We start from the raw sequence: 17,411 nt of genomic DNA on the forward strand, positions 1-17,411 counted from the left end.
GTCAAAGCAAAGAAGCATTGTGCAAGTTTTCAGCAATCACATTCAGCACCACAGGGCTGAGAGAACCAGCTCAGGGCTGCTGAATCCACAGAGCTGAAGAACTCAGCTTAGATTAAGACACGTTCAAAGAAAAAAAAGAAAAAAAAAAAAAAAAAAGTAGTGAGAAGGAAGAGATCAGTTCAACCCAGTCCTGCAACAGCCACTGAACTGCTAACCACTCCATCTGGGTAATGGAACGGAGGGAGGGTTTGCAAATCCAGCCTGAGCTGCCTAATTCCTCAGCCAGAAAGCACCACTTTTAGGTGATGAACAGTGACAAAATGAACAAAGCAAGTCACTGGTGTTGGGTTGTATTATCTGCAAGCTTTGGCATTTTTCAGCTGAATGGTTGCCACTTCTTCCTTCCCAGCCCACTGCTGCTATTATTTTTACAACATGACTGTTGAGGAGTGTATCATTCATAACATACCTATCACAGAGAGATTCCTTTTTAAATGCTTAGGGAGATGGAGGGCTACAAACCATGGGAAATCAACTATGCCTAATATATTATGTAGAAGTTCTGTAATCATTATTGAACTAAAGTGCATTGAGTAAGTGGATAAAATCAGTCCCACCGTAGCATAAGTCTCCAGAGAGCACAGATAAAAATGCCTGGTACTTAAGTAGAAAAAGGTAACAAAATATTTCTAGTCCCAGCAACTGCATTTTCCCCTCTATATAAATAGGGAACCCTCAGGAGAAGGCAATGATGCAGCAGAGGTTGAAGGCAAAGTTAATGGTGGCACGGTGGGGGAGCGAGGCAGTGCCTGGGGCAGGCTGATGATGAGTAACATGCTGTGGAAATGAGGCCGAAGGCAGAGCCTCACTAGCAAGTAGGCAGAGGGGTGCAGGCAGGCCCCCCATACAGTGCTATGGGGTGGGGGGGTCTGGGAGGGCACAGAGAAAGGTCACAGCCCTACAGCCTCTAGATGAGCCTGGTACAACATTTGAGCTCCTCTTTCCTCTGAACACTACAGAGAAATGAATGTTTTACCAAGGATTCACCTTGAGGCTTGCTTTCTAGAGCTTGTTGTGGCTCCTGCACAGAGTGACAGTTTCCCATTCCAACACAAATGTACATCTGCAGATTTGTTCCTACTGAGCTGAGCTGTTACCTTTCTGCAAACCCTCCTCACTACCAGATTTATTCTGTGGGATAATCTGTGCACTCCCACATGTAGCCAAACAGAACCAGTCCTTGCCCCCCCTCATTCTTGTGGTCAAGAGCTGTCAGATTGCAATGAGTTACCCCAGCATGGTGTACCAGCTGCAATCTCACTGAAACCCTTGGAGGGTCTGGCTTACCAAGTCAGGCAAAGCTTGCTGTGAATAAACTGGGGGAGAATTAGAGTTTCATATACTTCATCCTTCTGCAACAAAGGAGGAAACAAACAATTTCACTCTCCTCACCTTACAGGATGCATACAACAGAGCTTGCTCTTTATTTCAAGAAAGGCTTAAGTGATCTTTTAGATTATTTTCTTTTCCTGAGATCTTCAGACATGCATTCAGATGGATGATAAAGTTGAGGTCATAAATTGAAAATAATAGCAAGGAAAAATATGTCAGAGCATTTTATTTGCTGCTCCTGGTGTAGGCCTACACAAAAAAAGCCACCTAGAACTGCAACCCCCACTGTTAGGTTGCAATCTGGATAGTCATCCGCATTCAAGTCCTGAAATGACTATATTACAGTATTCTAAGATGTGTGCTCTTTCACATGACCTGCCAATCATGTTGGAGCAGTGCCATAAGCTCCGGACTAGCTGTATCCTCAAGGGCACCTAGGAGAAGAAAACAGAGGAGAGCTGTGGGGTTGGAACTATTACTTATTTATCTAAAGTATTGACCTGACCTCCCCTACTGAAATACCAGCATTAGCTGCTAGGGAAGAGGGATGCCAGAGCAGATCCTTCTGGGAAATGGGAGAAGCAGAGGTGTCAAATGAAGCCCAAGTCAGGCAATATCCCATTGAGATAAAAGGAGATGGTGAGGGGAGGTGAGGGACACAACACAGGCAGGGAGGTGGCTATGACTCAAGAGTGGGTGGGCAAGGAGGCTGCAACCAAAAGGACCAGATATCTTGCTGAAGCTGTCTGACAGACTATGTAACAGCCTGGCTGAGATGCACCCATAGTGCATGGGATGAACTTTGAATGTTCATGATTAGGCTTTGTACATATTTACGATAATGGTAATGAATTATGTTTGTAAATGGAGGAAGAAGCAAGTAGAAAGTATTGCTTAATGTCATAATGAATGGAAGTGAATAAGGAAAGGGCCATGGCTCTGAGATGACGAGATGGATGGTCCTCTGGAGTGCCCAGTCTGGTGTCTGGGGGAAATTCTTTACAGAGAGAGAGATGAGGTACTGGAACAGCTGCCCACAGAGGCTGTGGATGCCCATCCCTGGAGGTGTTCAAGGCCAGATTGGATGGGGCCTTGGGCAGCTGGTCTGGAATTAAAGGTGAAGGTTGGTGGCCCTGCCTGTGGCAGGGGGGTTGGAGATTCATGATCCTTGAGGTCCCTTCCAACCCTGTGATTCTGTGTCTGAAGTGGCACCCAAGCCCAAGTGAGGAAAACAGAGACTTGTCTTGCTTGGCCACCAGCCAAGCAGATTGATAGTGGCAGCATTTGTTTTTTGTGTCTCCAAACTGAAGGCCTAACACAGGAGAACAGAAAAGTACACTGATGGCGAATGCATATAACATTTGCCATATAGCAGAGGAACAGTGGCAACATCCCTAAAAAGAAAAAAAAGAGGTGAGGATGAGTGTAAATAAACAAAATACTAAGATGAAGGGGATGTGTTTCTGAAAAAGCCTGGACAACATGGACTTAGATAAAACATTTCTAGAACTACTGTCCCATAAAACAGGAGGGATCCAAGCTGAGATGGGAGCCAGGGACTCTGATAGATCTCCAACCAATTGTTAGTACAGCAGCCTGGTTTGAACATGTATAAGAGGATGGGTGAACAAAAGGTGTAAAGCAGGAAGGAACAGGGGAATAAAAATCAAGCGCATAACATAAAATAGGTCTTCAGCTAACCTATGAAATAGCAGAAGATCCATGGACTGTGATGCTAAGCAGGCTTATGTGAATGATTATGTGAGGCAGCTGTGGCATAAGCCTATAGATATGGAGAAGGGCTCCAAAGGGAGTAAATAGAAACACAGACAAGGCCAGGAAGTTAACAGTGAGGGTAGCTTGTTTCACTGAGGTTTCCTTAAACAAAGAAAATTAGAGGCATACCCATACAAAAACACAGCCAACTCCATTCCCAAACAAACTCTCATTGGATCCAAAAGGCTGAAGCAAAACTCTGGTTCTAGACAGAGAACCATTACATAATCCACAAAGAGGTTTCCTGATATTATATCCTGAATTTCTTAGACTGCTTTTTATCTACGTGTGACCCGAGTTATTTCCGGTGAGCAGAGAACCTCGGGCTGCAGTGAGAGCTGCCAGAATCTACACCACGTCAAAAGGTGCATAGAAGAATTATCCCAGACAGAAGAAGCAAATTTCTCACGAAGACAAAATAAGCATGGGGTCAACAGTTCTATTTTCCTCTAGCAACTACAGGATGAATCTGTTAGAGCCAGCCAACAATTTACATTGCAAGAAGCAACATTCAGCCGCTTGTATTTGCAGCAAATTTTAATTTTCTAAGTGCAATGCTATATTGGCATGGAAAATACCACAATAATATTGGTGCAGCAAAGTCTTCAGCTACAGCAAGTGACAACAAGCCCAAATGCAGCAGCCACAGATGCAGAAATGAAAGAACAGAGATGCTTACCTTTGGAAGACCTCAGGTATGCAGGGACCTCCAGCAAACAGTAAAAGATGCCTTCATCCCTACTACCAACCCTTAAATGAGGTCTGGGAAGGGGTGGATCCTGGCTCCACCCTTTCCAATCACTCAGGAGAATTGCATGCACCTGAGCTCCCCTGGGCTGGCCCTGCCTTCCCACCAGGTGCTTCATCACTGCTTCAGGCTGTGACTCAGCAATTCTGCTACACTAAGTAAATTTTATTTTAATTCAAACTGAAATCTCAAGTTCCTATTTCTACCAAAGAATGCTCAGAGCTTTGCATTGGGCACGGCATATAAAGGTTTTCAATTTTCCCCAGTCTTCTGTACTACAGCTACTTGAGGACCAGTTGGGTGCCACTGTGTCAATCATCCTCATCCCAGAAGTAAAATCCTTTATTGTCCCCTCCAACTAGAGAAGTCCAAAATCAGATCAAACACGGTAGATAATGGATAACGGATATGGATATTTAGTAATGGCAGTAGAACAGAAACATTTTACAGGAGGGTCCACCATGGTCAAGCAGCTACTTACAGCTCAGCATGCTTTGATGCAGTTCTGGCAGCTGTCCATGTGTGTAACTGAAGACCTGGTTCAGAGTGCGTAATGGCAATGGATGTGTTGCCATTGACTCAACTCAAACCGAGATGAAAATGTATCTCCCTGCAGTGAATCTAATATGCCTTTTTTTATATTTCATGATGACTGTGTTTAGATGGCCAGCTCTCTGCTGTTGGGTACATAAAGCTAGATATGCTCCTGAAATTCACCAGAAATACAGGTGAGCTCTTCAAGCAATCAACAGAGTAAATAGTAGAAATAGTAAGAATAACGATATGATGGTGAACAGACAGCACTGTGAGTGAGGATCCTTTGAAATCCACTAGCAACAGAATAAGAGGAGTTTCAGTGCACGAGAATTTGCAGTATTTCATTGTGTAATTCCACAAAGTTCTGCTTCTCCTTAATTTCAGAAAGACAACTCAGCAGCCTCTGGCTTCTACGTTTTAGTTTTTCTCATCTACTAGCCAGAAAAAGAAACACACAACTAGGAGCTGTATTCACAGACAGGAAGTAACTTTAATTAAATATTGTGAAAGTTGAAAAGTTTTTACAGCTTGAGTTTCTGCAAAAAAATTATAACAATCTCTACAGTAGTTAGTTTCTCTAACAATAGAACTGTACAGTGTGTGTGTCTATTCAAAAAGATTTAGATAAGAAGGTGAAAGGTTAGTAGTTTCAGAGATGACTTCATTTTAGCTGCATTCTAGTACAACTGTGAGGAAATAGGCATACTTGATGCAATCCAGTCATTGTGAAGCTTCACCTTTTTAAAATTGAAATCTGGACGTTTCCACTTAAAGCCATATTCTGTAAACAGCTGCATCTTTTACTTTGTAAAAGATAAGGGTGGTGCAGGGGGTGGGGTTTAAGAAGTCCCATTGAACAGACCACTACAAATAGCTGCAACAAAACGAAACGATGCACGTTGTCAGAGGATCTTTGGACACTGGCGTAGAAGACTACAAACACAGGTGGCCAACACTGGTGTCAAAATCGCTATGACTTTGAGTGGAGCCCTACAAGAGTAATTGATGGTGTCACTGGACAAAATATGGCTTTAAATTTGATTACATTGTCGTGCTGTTGCTTACTACGTGAATTAGAATAACCGCTTGGAATACAGAGAAGCAATAACTGATGTCTCTCACATTTTCCAGTTTTTTCTCCTTTTATTTTCTCACCATGAAAAAAAAAAGTTCCTGCTTTCTTCCCTTCCCCTAAATGATCACACTGTGACATTCTAGTGAAAACCATTGCAAAATTCATACAGGAAGCATGCACAGTTGCAGCATCGTTGTAAATGATTTCTTGCTCGACTAGAAAAAAGTTATATTGTTTTAAGGTAACAAAACAGTTCTTTTGTGCTTTTCAATTCCTTTTTTTTTTTTTTTTCTTAGAATGTTAGTGATGATTGACAGTTCTGGTGCACAGTACAATGTACAAGTGAAATGAATATGATTTGCATTGTTAAGGCATCCAATCTGCTGGTTTATATTTACGTGAAAGACAGAGAAATATACAAGCAGACTTAAGAAAGAAAGTATTTTCATTGAGTTCTATGAAGTTTCTCCCCATATTTAATGCACAAAAATGCGTCACTCCAAAGAGGAGAAATCCCATGCATATTAATAGAGTAAAACAGCATTAGTTTTTTGTTAAGCCTCAAAAGCAAAGGATACATTTTTTTAAAATCTACATAACTAAATGCTACAAGAATAATATGCTACTTTTTGCCATATATTGGAAAAAACTTCTTAACTTACAAATAATACAAAAATAGACAATGGCTTTTGGGTGGAAATTAAAAAAAATGGAAGCATGGTTTTAAACAATACTAAAAAAAAAAACCCAACCCTATAAATGAAATGCTTTAAAACCACATTTAAACAGCTAATACAACGGTGAATGACCAAACAAATCACTTTTCACATAGCAAACATACACAATAAAATAAACTGGAGTAGGGGGGGAAAAAGCAATGTACAAATTCCCAAGATAAATACATTATTTATATGGATATTTTACAAAATCCCCCGTAAAACAAATGAACAACAACAACAAAAAAAAAAAAACCAGAAACAAAAAGCTTTTTTTTTCTTTAATTAATTTCGCAAGTATGTGCAAGCTAAAGGTAGTGAGCTCTTTTTGCAAAATATGCAGTAAAATTCTTTATTGTGATATTGAAAAACTGTCTTAAGACATTAAAATGTATAAATAGAACAACAACTTTGGCAAAAAATCACAAAAAATCTACAGTATTTATAACTACATACAAAACACAACAGCAAAGAAAAAATATCAGGTAATGCATTTTCAGAGCTTTGCTGCCTCTTTGACCAATCGTTTTTAAGAACACTTCCAGATGACGATAGCAAAACTTTTGTAAAACAGAAGCGATGGTTCTGATCTGAAACCTCCCCACCAGCCCCACCGCCCGCCCCGAACTCCTGTTTCCATTTTACTGTTGAGAAGCAGTTACCTGTGGCTTTATATATTATGATACAAACGGAGAGGGTCGACTGATACAGGAACAATCCTAGCGCGAGGCTGGCAACAGTGTGTGCTTTTAGATTGTGAGGACAGAGGACCGCAGAGGAGCATTTTCTCATTCTGCCCCATAGAAGATAAAGGGGGACCATGAGACGCCCACTGCGTGATGGCTGTGGTTTGTGTCTTGGGACAGCTGTGCAAAAGGTGAATGGCGTTTTGTGCACAGCCCAGGTGACACTGGACATCAGGAAGGCCACCCATTGGGAAAGAGTTGGATATATAAGCTAACGAGAGCCGTGCTAATCTAAAGCTGCAGTTTTAGCAGTATATCTGGAGGCACTGGATTTTGAGTTCAAGAGGAAACGTGTTTGTTACTTGCATTCTAAGCTTTAACCAACTTTTCTTGTCGCACTATTTACACGATTATTTAGCCTGATATTAAAGACAGAGATTCCAAATCCCACCCCCCATCCCGCTCTCACCATCCAAAAATATCCACTTTCTGGGGAGTGATATCCATTTAATGAGAACATTAAAAATGTATCACATTAGCAAATCACCACTGGATAAGCAACCTGTATGAGCCGACCCTTAATTAAATGGCCATAATTCTTCTACGAAAAACTAACTGGCACTTCTATTCTGTCCCATACAGACTTGTATGCAAATGACACCACTTCATTTTCTTTACACAGCTTAAAAAAAAATTCATAAATTAAAAACGTGGAGTTCCATCTCTAGTGTCCCTTGCGTAATTGTATGATTTATAAAAGACAAATGATGTTGAGTTAAATCAAACCTTAAAAAAACACACACACAACAAAAAAGGGAAAAAAAAAAGCAAGCCCCCAGCCCCCCACACAAAAAAAACCACCACCACCACCAACAAAAAAAAAAAACAACAAAAGAAAGAAAAAACAACAAAAGAAAAGTGGATTTTTTTAATCAACGTACAATAAATATATCTCCCAGTTATTTGGGATGGACAACTTGAATCAACACCTTGCAATTGCAGATAGTTAATTTCAGTGTTTGCAAGGATGGTGATTTTTTTTATTTTTTATTTTTGTTTAAAAATCCGCAGTTATTGTAAGATTCTTCTTTATTTCTTTTTTTTTTATTATTATTTTTAAAAAGGCCTGAGTAAAAAGTTCCGCTCTGGGACTTGTATCAGATTCTCTCTGAAGCAGAATTCAACCTCTTCATTAATAAAATTCTTCAAGGCAATTCTTTCACATGGGGGGAACAATCATGCCAGATATAGCTGTTGTAAGGAAAGGGTTGGGGAAGAGAGGAGAGAGAGAAAAAGAGGAAAACGAGTTACTGTTGTGCATTGTAATGCAACCTTTAAACATTTACTAGCAACATATTTTGGCTGGAAAACATAAATTGCGAGAGACTGCTGAAATTAGTGATTTTCTTGCAGAGTAAATGCACTTCGCCCAGTATAAGAATCAGGCCCCAACTTACTCTTTTATTTTAGTTTCAAAATCTCAAAGCGTTCAACAGGTTCAAACCTGCCTCAGCCATTGCCATATTTTCTACTGCATGTTTTGCTTCACCCATGAGCAAATGGCTGAAATCCATAGGCAGCCAGCGTCAGCGATCTGGCAGTGCATTTGTTGCATTAGGCAGAGTAACAGCGGTTCATTTTCCTATGCCAGCTTTCTCGTACATGTTCAGTATTCAACATGGAGCATTATGAATGCATTTCCAGGTGCTCAGAAGTGACTTAAACTCTAAAAGTCTAAATTTGAAGTAGAAATTATGTTAAATGCCCTTAACTAAGTCATGGTTCATTACACTTGTAGATTTCACCAACTACACTGAGCAACATGTTAACTTTAACTTAGAATGTCGGCTGAACTGCATCCTTTATTATGCTTTCTAACCTTCGTTCCTATGGAACCACCACCTCTCTTAGAGATGTTTCTCAGAGGTCAACACCTACAGCCTTCCACCTCGCCTGACCTCCAGGTTGGTCTCTGTTTATCAGGGATCAGACACAGCAAGCGTCTGAGCGACACACTGTGAGCACGCACATCATTACAGGTGGTGGTTGTGTAAGTTTATGATGAAAGCTGTGACAACAACACATCCTTAAAACACCAGTTGTATGGTTATTTGCAGAAAGGTAGAAAACAGATTTGCCTTCAGGTTGGCGGCACTTCACGGGCACATTATTTAAATGCTAGAACTGCCTGCCATCTCCGACATCTGGACATGTAATTTCTTAAGGAAGAAATCAACCCTGTGACTGGTGCTGATTCATTGTGCTTTAATTACAGCTGCAATTATTTGATAAGAACAGAGCCAAAGTAAAAGACTCACAGATTTGGGGTTGGAGGGGGAGAGGAGGGAAATGTTTTCTCCACAAACACCACCATATGTGCAAGAATTACAAGTCTAATCAGCAAGGGGAGAACAGCTCGAGTAAACTGCACTGATTAAATGAAATAAAATGAGAGGAGAAGGCGAGAATGCAAAACACATCCACATGTTCGCAGGAGGCCGTCCTCAGAGGTGGCATGTTGCAATTGTTCAGCAGCATTTTGATTCCTAGAATTTATCATTCAGCCACAAGTTATGTGGAATCACTACAGTGATGGTTATCACTCCACATAAGGGCTCTGCAAGGTGCTGGGAACAAGGATTAAAGGGATAGAGAGGTGAGTTACATTGCTCGTGCCCTACAAGAAGACACTCAAGTAATCAGAAGAGGACACTGCTGTGTCTTAAATATTCCTTGCTGAGGCATTTCCTGACACGGGTTTTTTTGATTCTACCAGGGGATAATCTGTGGATGCATTTCCATGTTATCTCCACAGCTATGCTGTCTCCTTCATCTTAAATCACAGGATGAACTTGATAGACTTTTGTTTAAAGATTCCTTGCCAAAGCGTTTTATTTCAAGAGTATCTCAAATAATAAGCCCTGAGTGCCCACAAGTGGGCTTTACTCTTGGTACAGGTGAATAAAAATGAAGCAAAAGCAAGTCAAAGCAATGCCCTTGTTGTGATACTCAGTTGCTCCCCACTCTGCTCTTGGGGTCATTACACTTAAGGGCTGGGGTACGAACATGGAACACGATCCATGGACATCCACAGCAGCCGTAAAGCGCCATGATGGGTACAGTCTGATTACAGACTGTAATTCTGCTTGTGGCAGCCATGTGAAGTGATCACTCACAGCTGAAGGTATTTCTTGTACGAATATATGGCAGATTGACATGGGCATGGATCTGAAAATCAGGCTTTGGTCCCAGTTCTCCTTCCAGCTCATTGTATTACATCAAGCATTTTGATCTGCTTCTGTTTCTTACATGGGAAAAATTTTTATCCATACTAGTAAAGCACTTGGAGATTTTTGGATGTGGGAAGTTGGAGAGCTTGCACACCACAGATGTGTATCACAACACAGAGAAGAGCTATGCTGAGAGCAATACTCCGTCCTTTGTTGTTCAGATAAGCTATGAGCTAAGCAGATGGGAATGGGTCAAGTCTTCCTGTGTGTGACGAGTGCAACTGAACTGAGTCAAATGGCTGATTAATTCCCTACTTCAGCATTTTGTCTTTTTCATATCTCTAAATGTAAAACTTCAGAAAGTGTCAAAATATAATAAATAAATAATCTGAAGCTAAAAGATTCCTTAAACCCAAATCAATTTTACCAAATAGTGGTCAAGAATTGCCTTTCTCTTGGGACAGCATGGCTGTCATCACTGTGCAGGATCCCAGATTAAGGTGACATAACTGTAACTCCTGCCTTCATGATGTTTCCCTATAGTTACGTATTAGCCATGCACCTCTTGCCATTGGAAGGAAACTGTACAGATGCAGATCTTTGTTCATTTTATCAAAGCATTATTGCCTTTGAAGAGCCCTAAAATTCTGAATTAAATTACAAGGCAAATGACAAAATGATCTCTTTTCTACCTAAAAGCCTTGATATTTCCATTCTTTCCAAGTCTTCATTTATATCACTCGACTTTCATTTCATAAGTGCTACATCTAGTCATGCAAATTCTCTCAGCTGTAGCATGTTATTGATCCTGAAAACAGAGATAGCAGTGGGAAACAGTGTAGGTATGAGATCGCACCTACATGGCAAGAGAGGGCAAAAAAAACCAGAAAAACTCCCACCAATGGGCATTATTTCTTTTATCATGTACTAATTTGCATTTGCTGCTAGCAATTTACAGAAATAACATATTTTGAGTTTTACAAAATTGCATGGCAAAGAGAACAACAGATAAGCCTAGCTGTTGTTTTAGTAAGTTCTACGGATATCTAAGCTACATACAGAAAACTAGATTGCTTTCTGATGTATCCAGAAGCCCAAGAGAGATAAGACAGCCTCCTTATACAAGATTGTTTATTTAAGCAATAAGGCACAACAGGCAGTGCATTTCTGAGCGATTATTACAAGCCTCGGGTGGTATCAGAAGGCATGGGGCTAAAGGCTGTGCATCTTTAACTCACCAAGAAGTTCAGTGATGACCCTTAAAATGAATCTCTTGGTGGCTCATTCCTATTATGAAAACAGAATTGCTAAATAAAAATTAGGGGGAACACTCAGATCTGTGTGGTTTCTGGGCATTACAGATCTGGATGTGACATAATGAGGAGACAATCAGCAAGCCCCAGTTGCATCCAGCACTCAGCTTGTTCCATAATTGCTTTCCATAACCCATTAGGCAGAACCTGGGAATTCTGTGTCCCGTGAAAGGAAAAACAAGAGAAAAATCTTCCCTTATTATTTGCTTTTTCACTTCAACCTCACACACACTGGGACAAGGTGAAGAGATGATAAAAACATTGGAGTGTTCTGGCAGATTACAATTAGTTCCTTTTAATTTTCTTTTAATTCAGTCAAAACACTTTTAGCTGCTTTAGCCTTTAACATTTGTAGCATGTCAGCATCACCAGATCTTTAAAACGTAGGAAAAATGATATTCCAAGCAACACAGCACATCCAAAAACTCCGTTGTGTTTTATTCTTGATGCAGTCTGTATTTACAGCACTGCTTACAGAAGGCACCCAACAGCTGCATATACATTCCTATTATTTTCACACTTTCTGTGTGCACGTGTAAATGTGCAAGGATTCATCCCCCCAAATCACCAGCATAAATTGCACTGAGGACAATGCTTCCCTTCAGTCATGGTGGATCACAGCTTTTATGAATGAACTCCTTGCACTCTGCCTGTATGTAGACTTTCCAGCTATAATGGAACTATCAGCATTATGTTTGCAAGCCCAGCATCTCTCCTTCCAGAGGATGTAAAGTGACATGGGGTCTGTGGAGCTATCCTTTCTCATCCTTCTGAACGTAGCTCTAAAATGATGGATTCTGTCCCCCACTTTGTGCTCTTTAGTAATTTGCACAAGCACATGGAAAGGAAAACAGACCTCAAGTCTGGGAGAAGCACAACGCATACCGCAAAATCTTTTCCATCTCTGGCACAGTTGGAGGCAGCTGGTTAAGAAAACTCCTTAGTCTAAGTGAGCATGAAAACATCTCTCTCGGCACACTAGTGCAGAGTGAGGTAATTATGCAGACAGATTTAGGCAGTGTTGTAAAATAGGCTGAATCTAACACTGAAACGGGTGGTGCTGGTTTTGAGCATCTTCAGTTTGACAACCTTCTGTCTGCCACCTCTCAGCTTGTGTCAGCTCTTCAAAAGGAATTTAGGTGCTGATGCTCGAATACTTTGTAAGGAGAGGGTGCAGAAAAGGAGCAGCCCCTTCCTACCAAAATTTGATGAGGCCCTGCATCATTTGTGGAATTAATTGGCACAGAAGTGCATTAATCAGTGCTAATATATGCCCTGATATGAGTTAAACTGGAAAATTCAGTTTGTAATGTGTCTTCTATGTATGAAAGGCAGAGGTTGGTGCCAAGCTCTGTAACGGTCTATTTGCTCCCAGTAGGATCTCTGCACAAGTGTACTATGACAAAGGAAAAAAAAGGAAGGGAAGATTGAGTGACGTACTTCAGGAGAAGGCCAGCCCCTGGAGAGACCCTGCAGTGGAGTACTTGCTAGAGTCCACAAAAGACTGGTCTGATAATGGACGACAACAGGGAATAAGAAAGGAAAGAAAGAAAAAGGATGGTATTAGTAAGCTGAAATATTACTCGTTCTTATCATAACAGCAGGTCTGTGCTTTAAAATACACAGCCTCACAATTCATCAGTATTAGATGGGTTAGAGATAGGGTGGTTGCCAAACACCTGCAAGGTACTAGGTGGGCTGTCGGAGGAGTACAGTTACTCTTTATGGGAGGAAGCTTTAGGACAGAGGCCACCAGGGATCCCCCACTGTCTTCTCCCCTTCGAAACCTGAGTGTCGCTCAGAGCCTTGCAAGGTGTGGGCAACTTACAGTTCTGAGAGCAGCCATCTACACTCCAGAGCTGGTTTCACCTACCTTGCAGGCTATTGCCATTGGTGCTGGTGCAGGTGGGAGGAGGAGAAGTTTGCGGTCTCACGACAGGCGCAAAAGCACTCTTCTGTTTCACTGCTGAGACCATGTTGGCTGGTGAGAATGAGAAAATCCCAGATGAACTGCTACAGTTGGAGGGGAGGCTAGTGGAGGAGGCCATTGTTGGACTTGATGGCACAACTAGAGGAAAAAAAGACCCCCCCAGAAAGGCACACCTTAGGATTAGATAGTCAGCACACTGCAAAACCGAAAGACTACTGCTTGTTGGATGGACTGGGTCTAATTTCAAGTGCCCAAGGCTTTTATACAGTTAGTGGTTGCTCATAGTGCGATTTGGCGCTGAAGGAAGCCCACCTTTGGCAACTGCTCAGGAGCAGTGATTCTAGTGCATTCGAGGACGCCTTTAATTTTCTGTCACTGCAATAATTATTCAGGTACTGGCATCACCCATTGCAGAATAAGTGAACGAGACGGAATCCAGATCATGCAGGCAACACAGAGGTGAGGAGAGGGGTTACAGTACACATCTGGATTTGGAATTTTTAATGTGGAACAATCCAACTTTTTAATTGGATTCCAAAGCCAGCACTTTTGAGAACTTTTGCTTCCAGAAAGACTACAGGGTGTCAGATAAACCTGCATGAGGGGAGAGACACCCTTAAAATCCTATTTTATTGTATGATGCAATACATGCCTTTCGTTCATGTACTTATAATTAAGATTTCAAGTGGTTTTTATTTTCATGCAAACAAAACAACCCCTTTTATTTTCAGACAGCACTGACACTTCCCATCTTAGTTCAAAAGAAAAAAAAAAAAATAATAATATCCTGTGCTTTCATTCTTTGTCCTGTTTAGAAACTGCTTATATACATGAGAGGACTATGAAAAATTACGTATTATAGAGTAAAATTCATACCATCTGGGCTTTGAATTATTATTTTATTAGCATTTATGTAGATAAAAATCACCCCATTTAAGTTCTTATTCGAAAATCTGATATCATATTTGTTAACACTGAGGAAATCAATTAATGGAAATTAAATGTTCAAAGTTTCACTGCCTGACAGATACAATCTTAGTCTGAAGTCACTCTATGTCTGCAAGTACTTGCTAAGGGAGAGCAATCAAAGCACCTAAATTGAATTGCTACTATACAGCAATTAGTTTATTGATTTAATTAAGAATGCCACCTTTTAATTTTCAGGTCATGATTGAAGCATTTTCTGATTCAATGGATTAGGCATTAGCAGAATGACAGATCTACCAAGAAAACCTCCCAAAATATCACCAGAATAAAGAACCAGGGCTGAGAGGTGAAGTGCTATTCTAAAGAGGACTTTGTTCATAAATATGAAATTATACATTGCTTGAGTATTTTAAATGCATCACTGGCATTGCTTCCAAAAGAAGATGTCTCATCAATCATGTTATATTATGAATTCAGAGTGTGCAGATTCTATGACAGTAAATTCAACTTAATAAGTAAGTACAGCATACTTCAACAGTATTTGCTACATTATTATTAGAGTACAAAATAATAACCAGCTAGCAATTCTTAAATTTTAAGTACTAGTTACATAGGTAAATATTTTCTTCTAAATTTGCAGCTGCTAAGAAGCCTTGAAGGTAATGTTTTCCCCTTTTAAATTTTGAAGCCTAGCAGTGGAAGTCAGAATAATTACTGCTGTTACAACACTAAACTTAAGATTTCATAGAATCCTAAAATCACAGAATGGCTTGGATTGGAAGGGACCTTTAAGATCATCTAGTTTCAACCCATCTGTTACAGGCAGGGACAACTCCCACTAGACCAGGTTGCTCATAGAACCTTGCTATGTTCAGCACTGCTTCTCCTGTCCATGTGAGGGTCTCAGTTTATAAACAAGTTTATAAACATACTTATAGGACAAGACCTTCTGGCCCGATTCTGATTGTAGCTTTCTGCAGATGTCTGTAGGCAGGTCCCATTCATTTCATTTTCTCAAGTGAACAGAGACTACTGACTGAGCTGCGTTAGTTGTGGCAGAAAAGGTTCATAGGTGTTTATCAACCAAAGCATATGTATATATATACAAAATTGTTAAACTAAACCTTGCACATTAACATACAAAGTCCTACACAGAAGCATTTCCAGAACCAGGACTGTAGACTGTAAGTGCTTTGCACCATGGGATGTATGATTTGTATGGCTTGAACCTTTGTGGCATTCCCTGTGCAGACACTAAAATACGAACTCTAAGAACCATTGTCATGTTTTACTGACTAATACTAAAACCTCAGTGAAGTCAATATACTACCTAGTTACAAAGCAAATGGCATATAAGCAATCAAGATTAGACCCAATAGTAATTCATGGTGTCTGTAAAGGTTATGAGCATATTATTTGTTCAGAGGTCTTGGAAACATCATCATGCAGCTTATGGAAATGTCAGTCTGCCAGTATTACAGCAAACTTTTCTGCCCTTCATATCTTCCAGCTGGAAACACTATTTTTCCCGCAGCAAATATCTTTAGCCTCTTCCCATCCTCACTGCAACAAAGAGCGTGCACTGATAATATTTGATGCACTCCAACAGAAATTAAGTCACTTATGTCATCCCTGCTTTCTGGAATTAGCGATGTTGAGAACAGAATTTCTTATTTACAGAGTACACGGTAAGTTATGAAACTATCAGCACAAATCATGAGAGACATTATTCTTTTTCAGCTCTTATGAGATTCCAAAATAATAATAGCAAAATAAAGAAAAGCGTTGCTGGCAACACCAACGTCTTCCAAGTGCTTCAAAGGTCAGTGGCCTAGGGAGGGGAGAAAAGCCTAAGCTCTGCATCAAGTGCTCAGAATAGAAACTAAATACTGAGTATCACAGAAAAGTTACCATCTCTTTGTAATGAAAATGTACAAATACAGAAGAGTCATATAATACTCACTGGCATAGGGAGAATTGGCAGCAGATCCATTCAGGAAGGTTGGAGAACCGCCTAAATTTGACATTCCAGCATTCCCATAGCCATTCATGCTTGTTGTGACAGAGTTGTAATTTGTCTGCTGAGGGGTGGTGCTTGGCACATAGCCGTGAGGTGACACGCTGCTTGAGTTGCGAGTAAAACCTTTTGTGGTGAGGGAATACATTCAGAGATTGGTATTAGCCCAACAACAATTTCTTATACAACAGCTACAAGCAAGTAACTCAGCAACAGGGTATGTGGGGTGAGCTACAACTGAGCACCGAGTAACCCAAATTGTGATCCCTGTCTGCATGGCTCGTTCTTGGTGGGAGCTCCAAGATGGAGGAGGAAAGCCACAGCCTTCACAGCAACAACCCATCTACTCAAGGAGAGATGATCATTGGGTACTATGGGAATGATCACTCTAAAAGAGCTGTTTTGTAGGAGATGAAGTAACATGACCTGTATTTTTGAAGTTATGAGTACATACCGATTTAAGGCATGTTAAAAGCATATGATTTTTGTTAACAGTCTTCTGTGGTCTTTCTCATTCAGTACATCTCAAATTAGATGCTCACCACACACTGAAGAAAACACAGGGTACATTTCCAAGAGTAGTGGAATATTCCTAGTCCTCTTGTTCTAGTTTGATCATCAATTAGTAGAAAATTACTGCCAAATTTGGCTCTAAGTTAAAATTTCAATTTCTACCTAATTTTGGAAATTGTATTTAGAGAAACTCGTATTAAAAAAAAATAAAAAAAAAAAGATGAGTATTTGCTTCTACAAGCGCAGAAACACAAAATGCATTTCAATCCTGGAAGATAAAATACAATTTTTTTCTTCCTGTTCCATAGTACATCCACAAAATATTATGATTTAAAAATCATTTCTATTTCTTATAATAGTGCAAAATATTTTTTTTTTACCCTTCCAAATAACAGTCTCTTTCTATCGCTTCCTCACTAAAATGGATTTTAAGGTGGGTAATAAATAAAGCTGAGCAAGGTAGAGGGGAAAAATGCCAAAGGTTTTTACAAAAATAGAAATTAAAATATTGAATTATTTTTATTCAATGTGAAAAATACTTTATTATAAAA

The 17,411-nt window shown here is 40.2% G+C and overlaps 1 protein-coding gene across 1 annotated transcript in view; it reads right to left on the reverse strand.

Annotated features, from left to right (window-relative positions):
* Window positions 1–7,844: 7,844 nt before the first annotated feature.
* Window positions 7,845–17,411, reverse strand: part of EBF1 (EBF transcription factor 1) — a 99,090-nt gene continuing 89,523 nt past the window's right edge. The window contains exons 8-10 of the mRNA XM_042881522.1: window positions 16,294–16,473; window positions 13,347–13,541; window positions 7,845–8,181 (exon numbers count right to left, since the gene is read on the reverse strand). Of these exons, the coding sequence (XP_042737456.1) occupies window positions 8,150–8,181; window positions 13,347–13,541; window positions 16,294–16,473 (407 nt within the window). The 3' untranslated portion in view covers window positions 7,845–8,149. The remainder of the gene's footprint in view (window positions 8,182–13,346; window positions 13,542–16,293; window positions 16,474–17,411) is intronic.

The sequence above is a fragment of the Lagopus leucura genome, unplaced genomic scaffold (assembly GCF_019238085.1).
Source record: "Lagopus leucura isolate 7727_CA_CO unplaced genomic scaffold, USGS_WTPT01 Super-Scaffold_100030, whole genome shotgun sequence".
Classification (NCBI taxonomy): domain Eukaryota; kingdom Metazoa; phylum Chordata; class Aves; order Galliformes; family Phasianidae; genus Lagopus; species Lagopus leucura.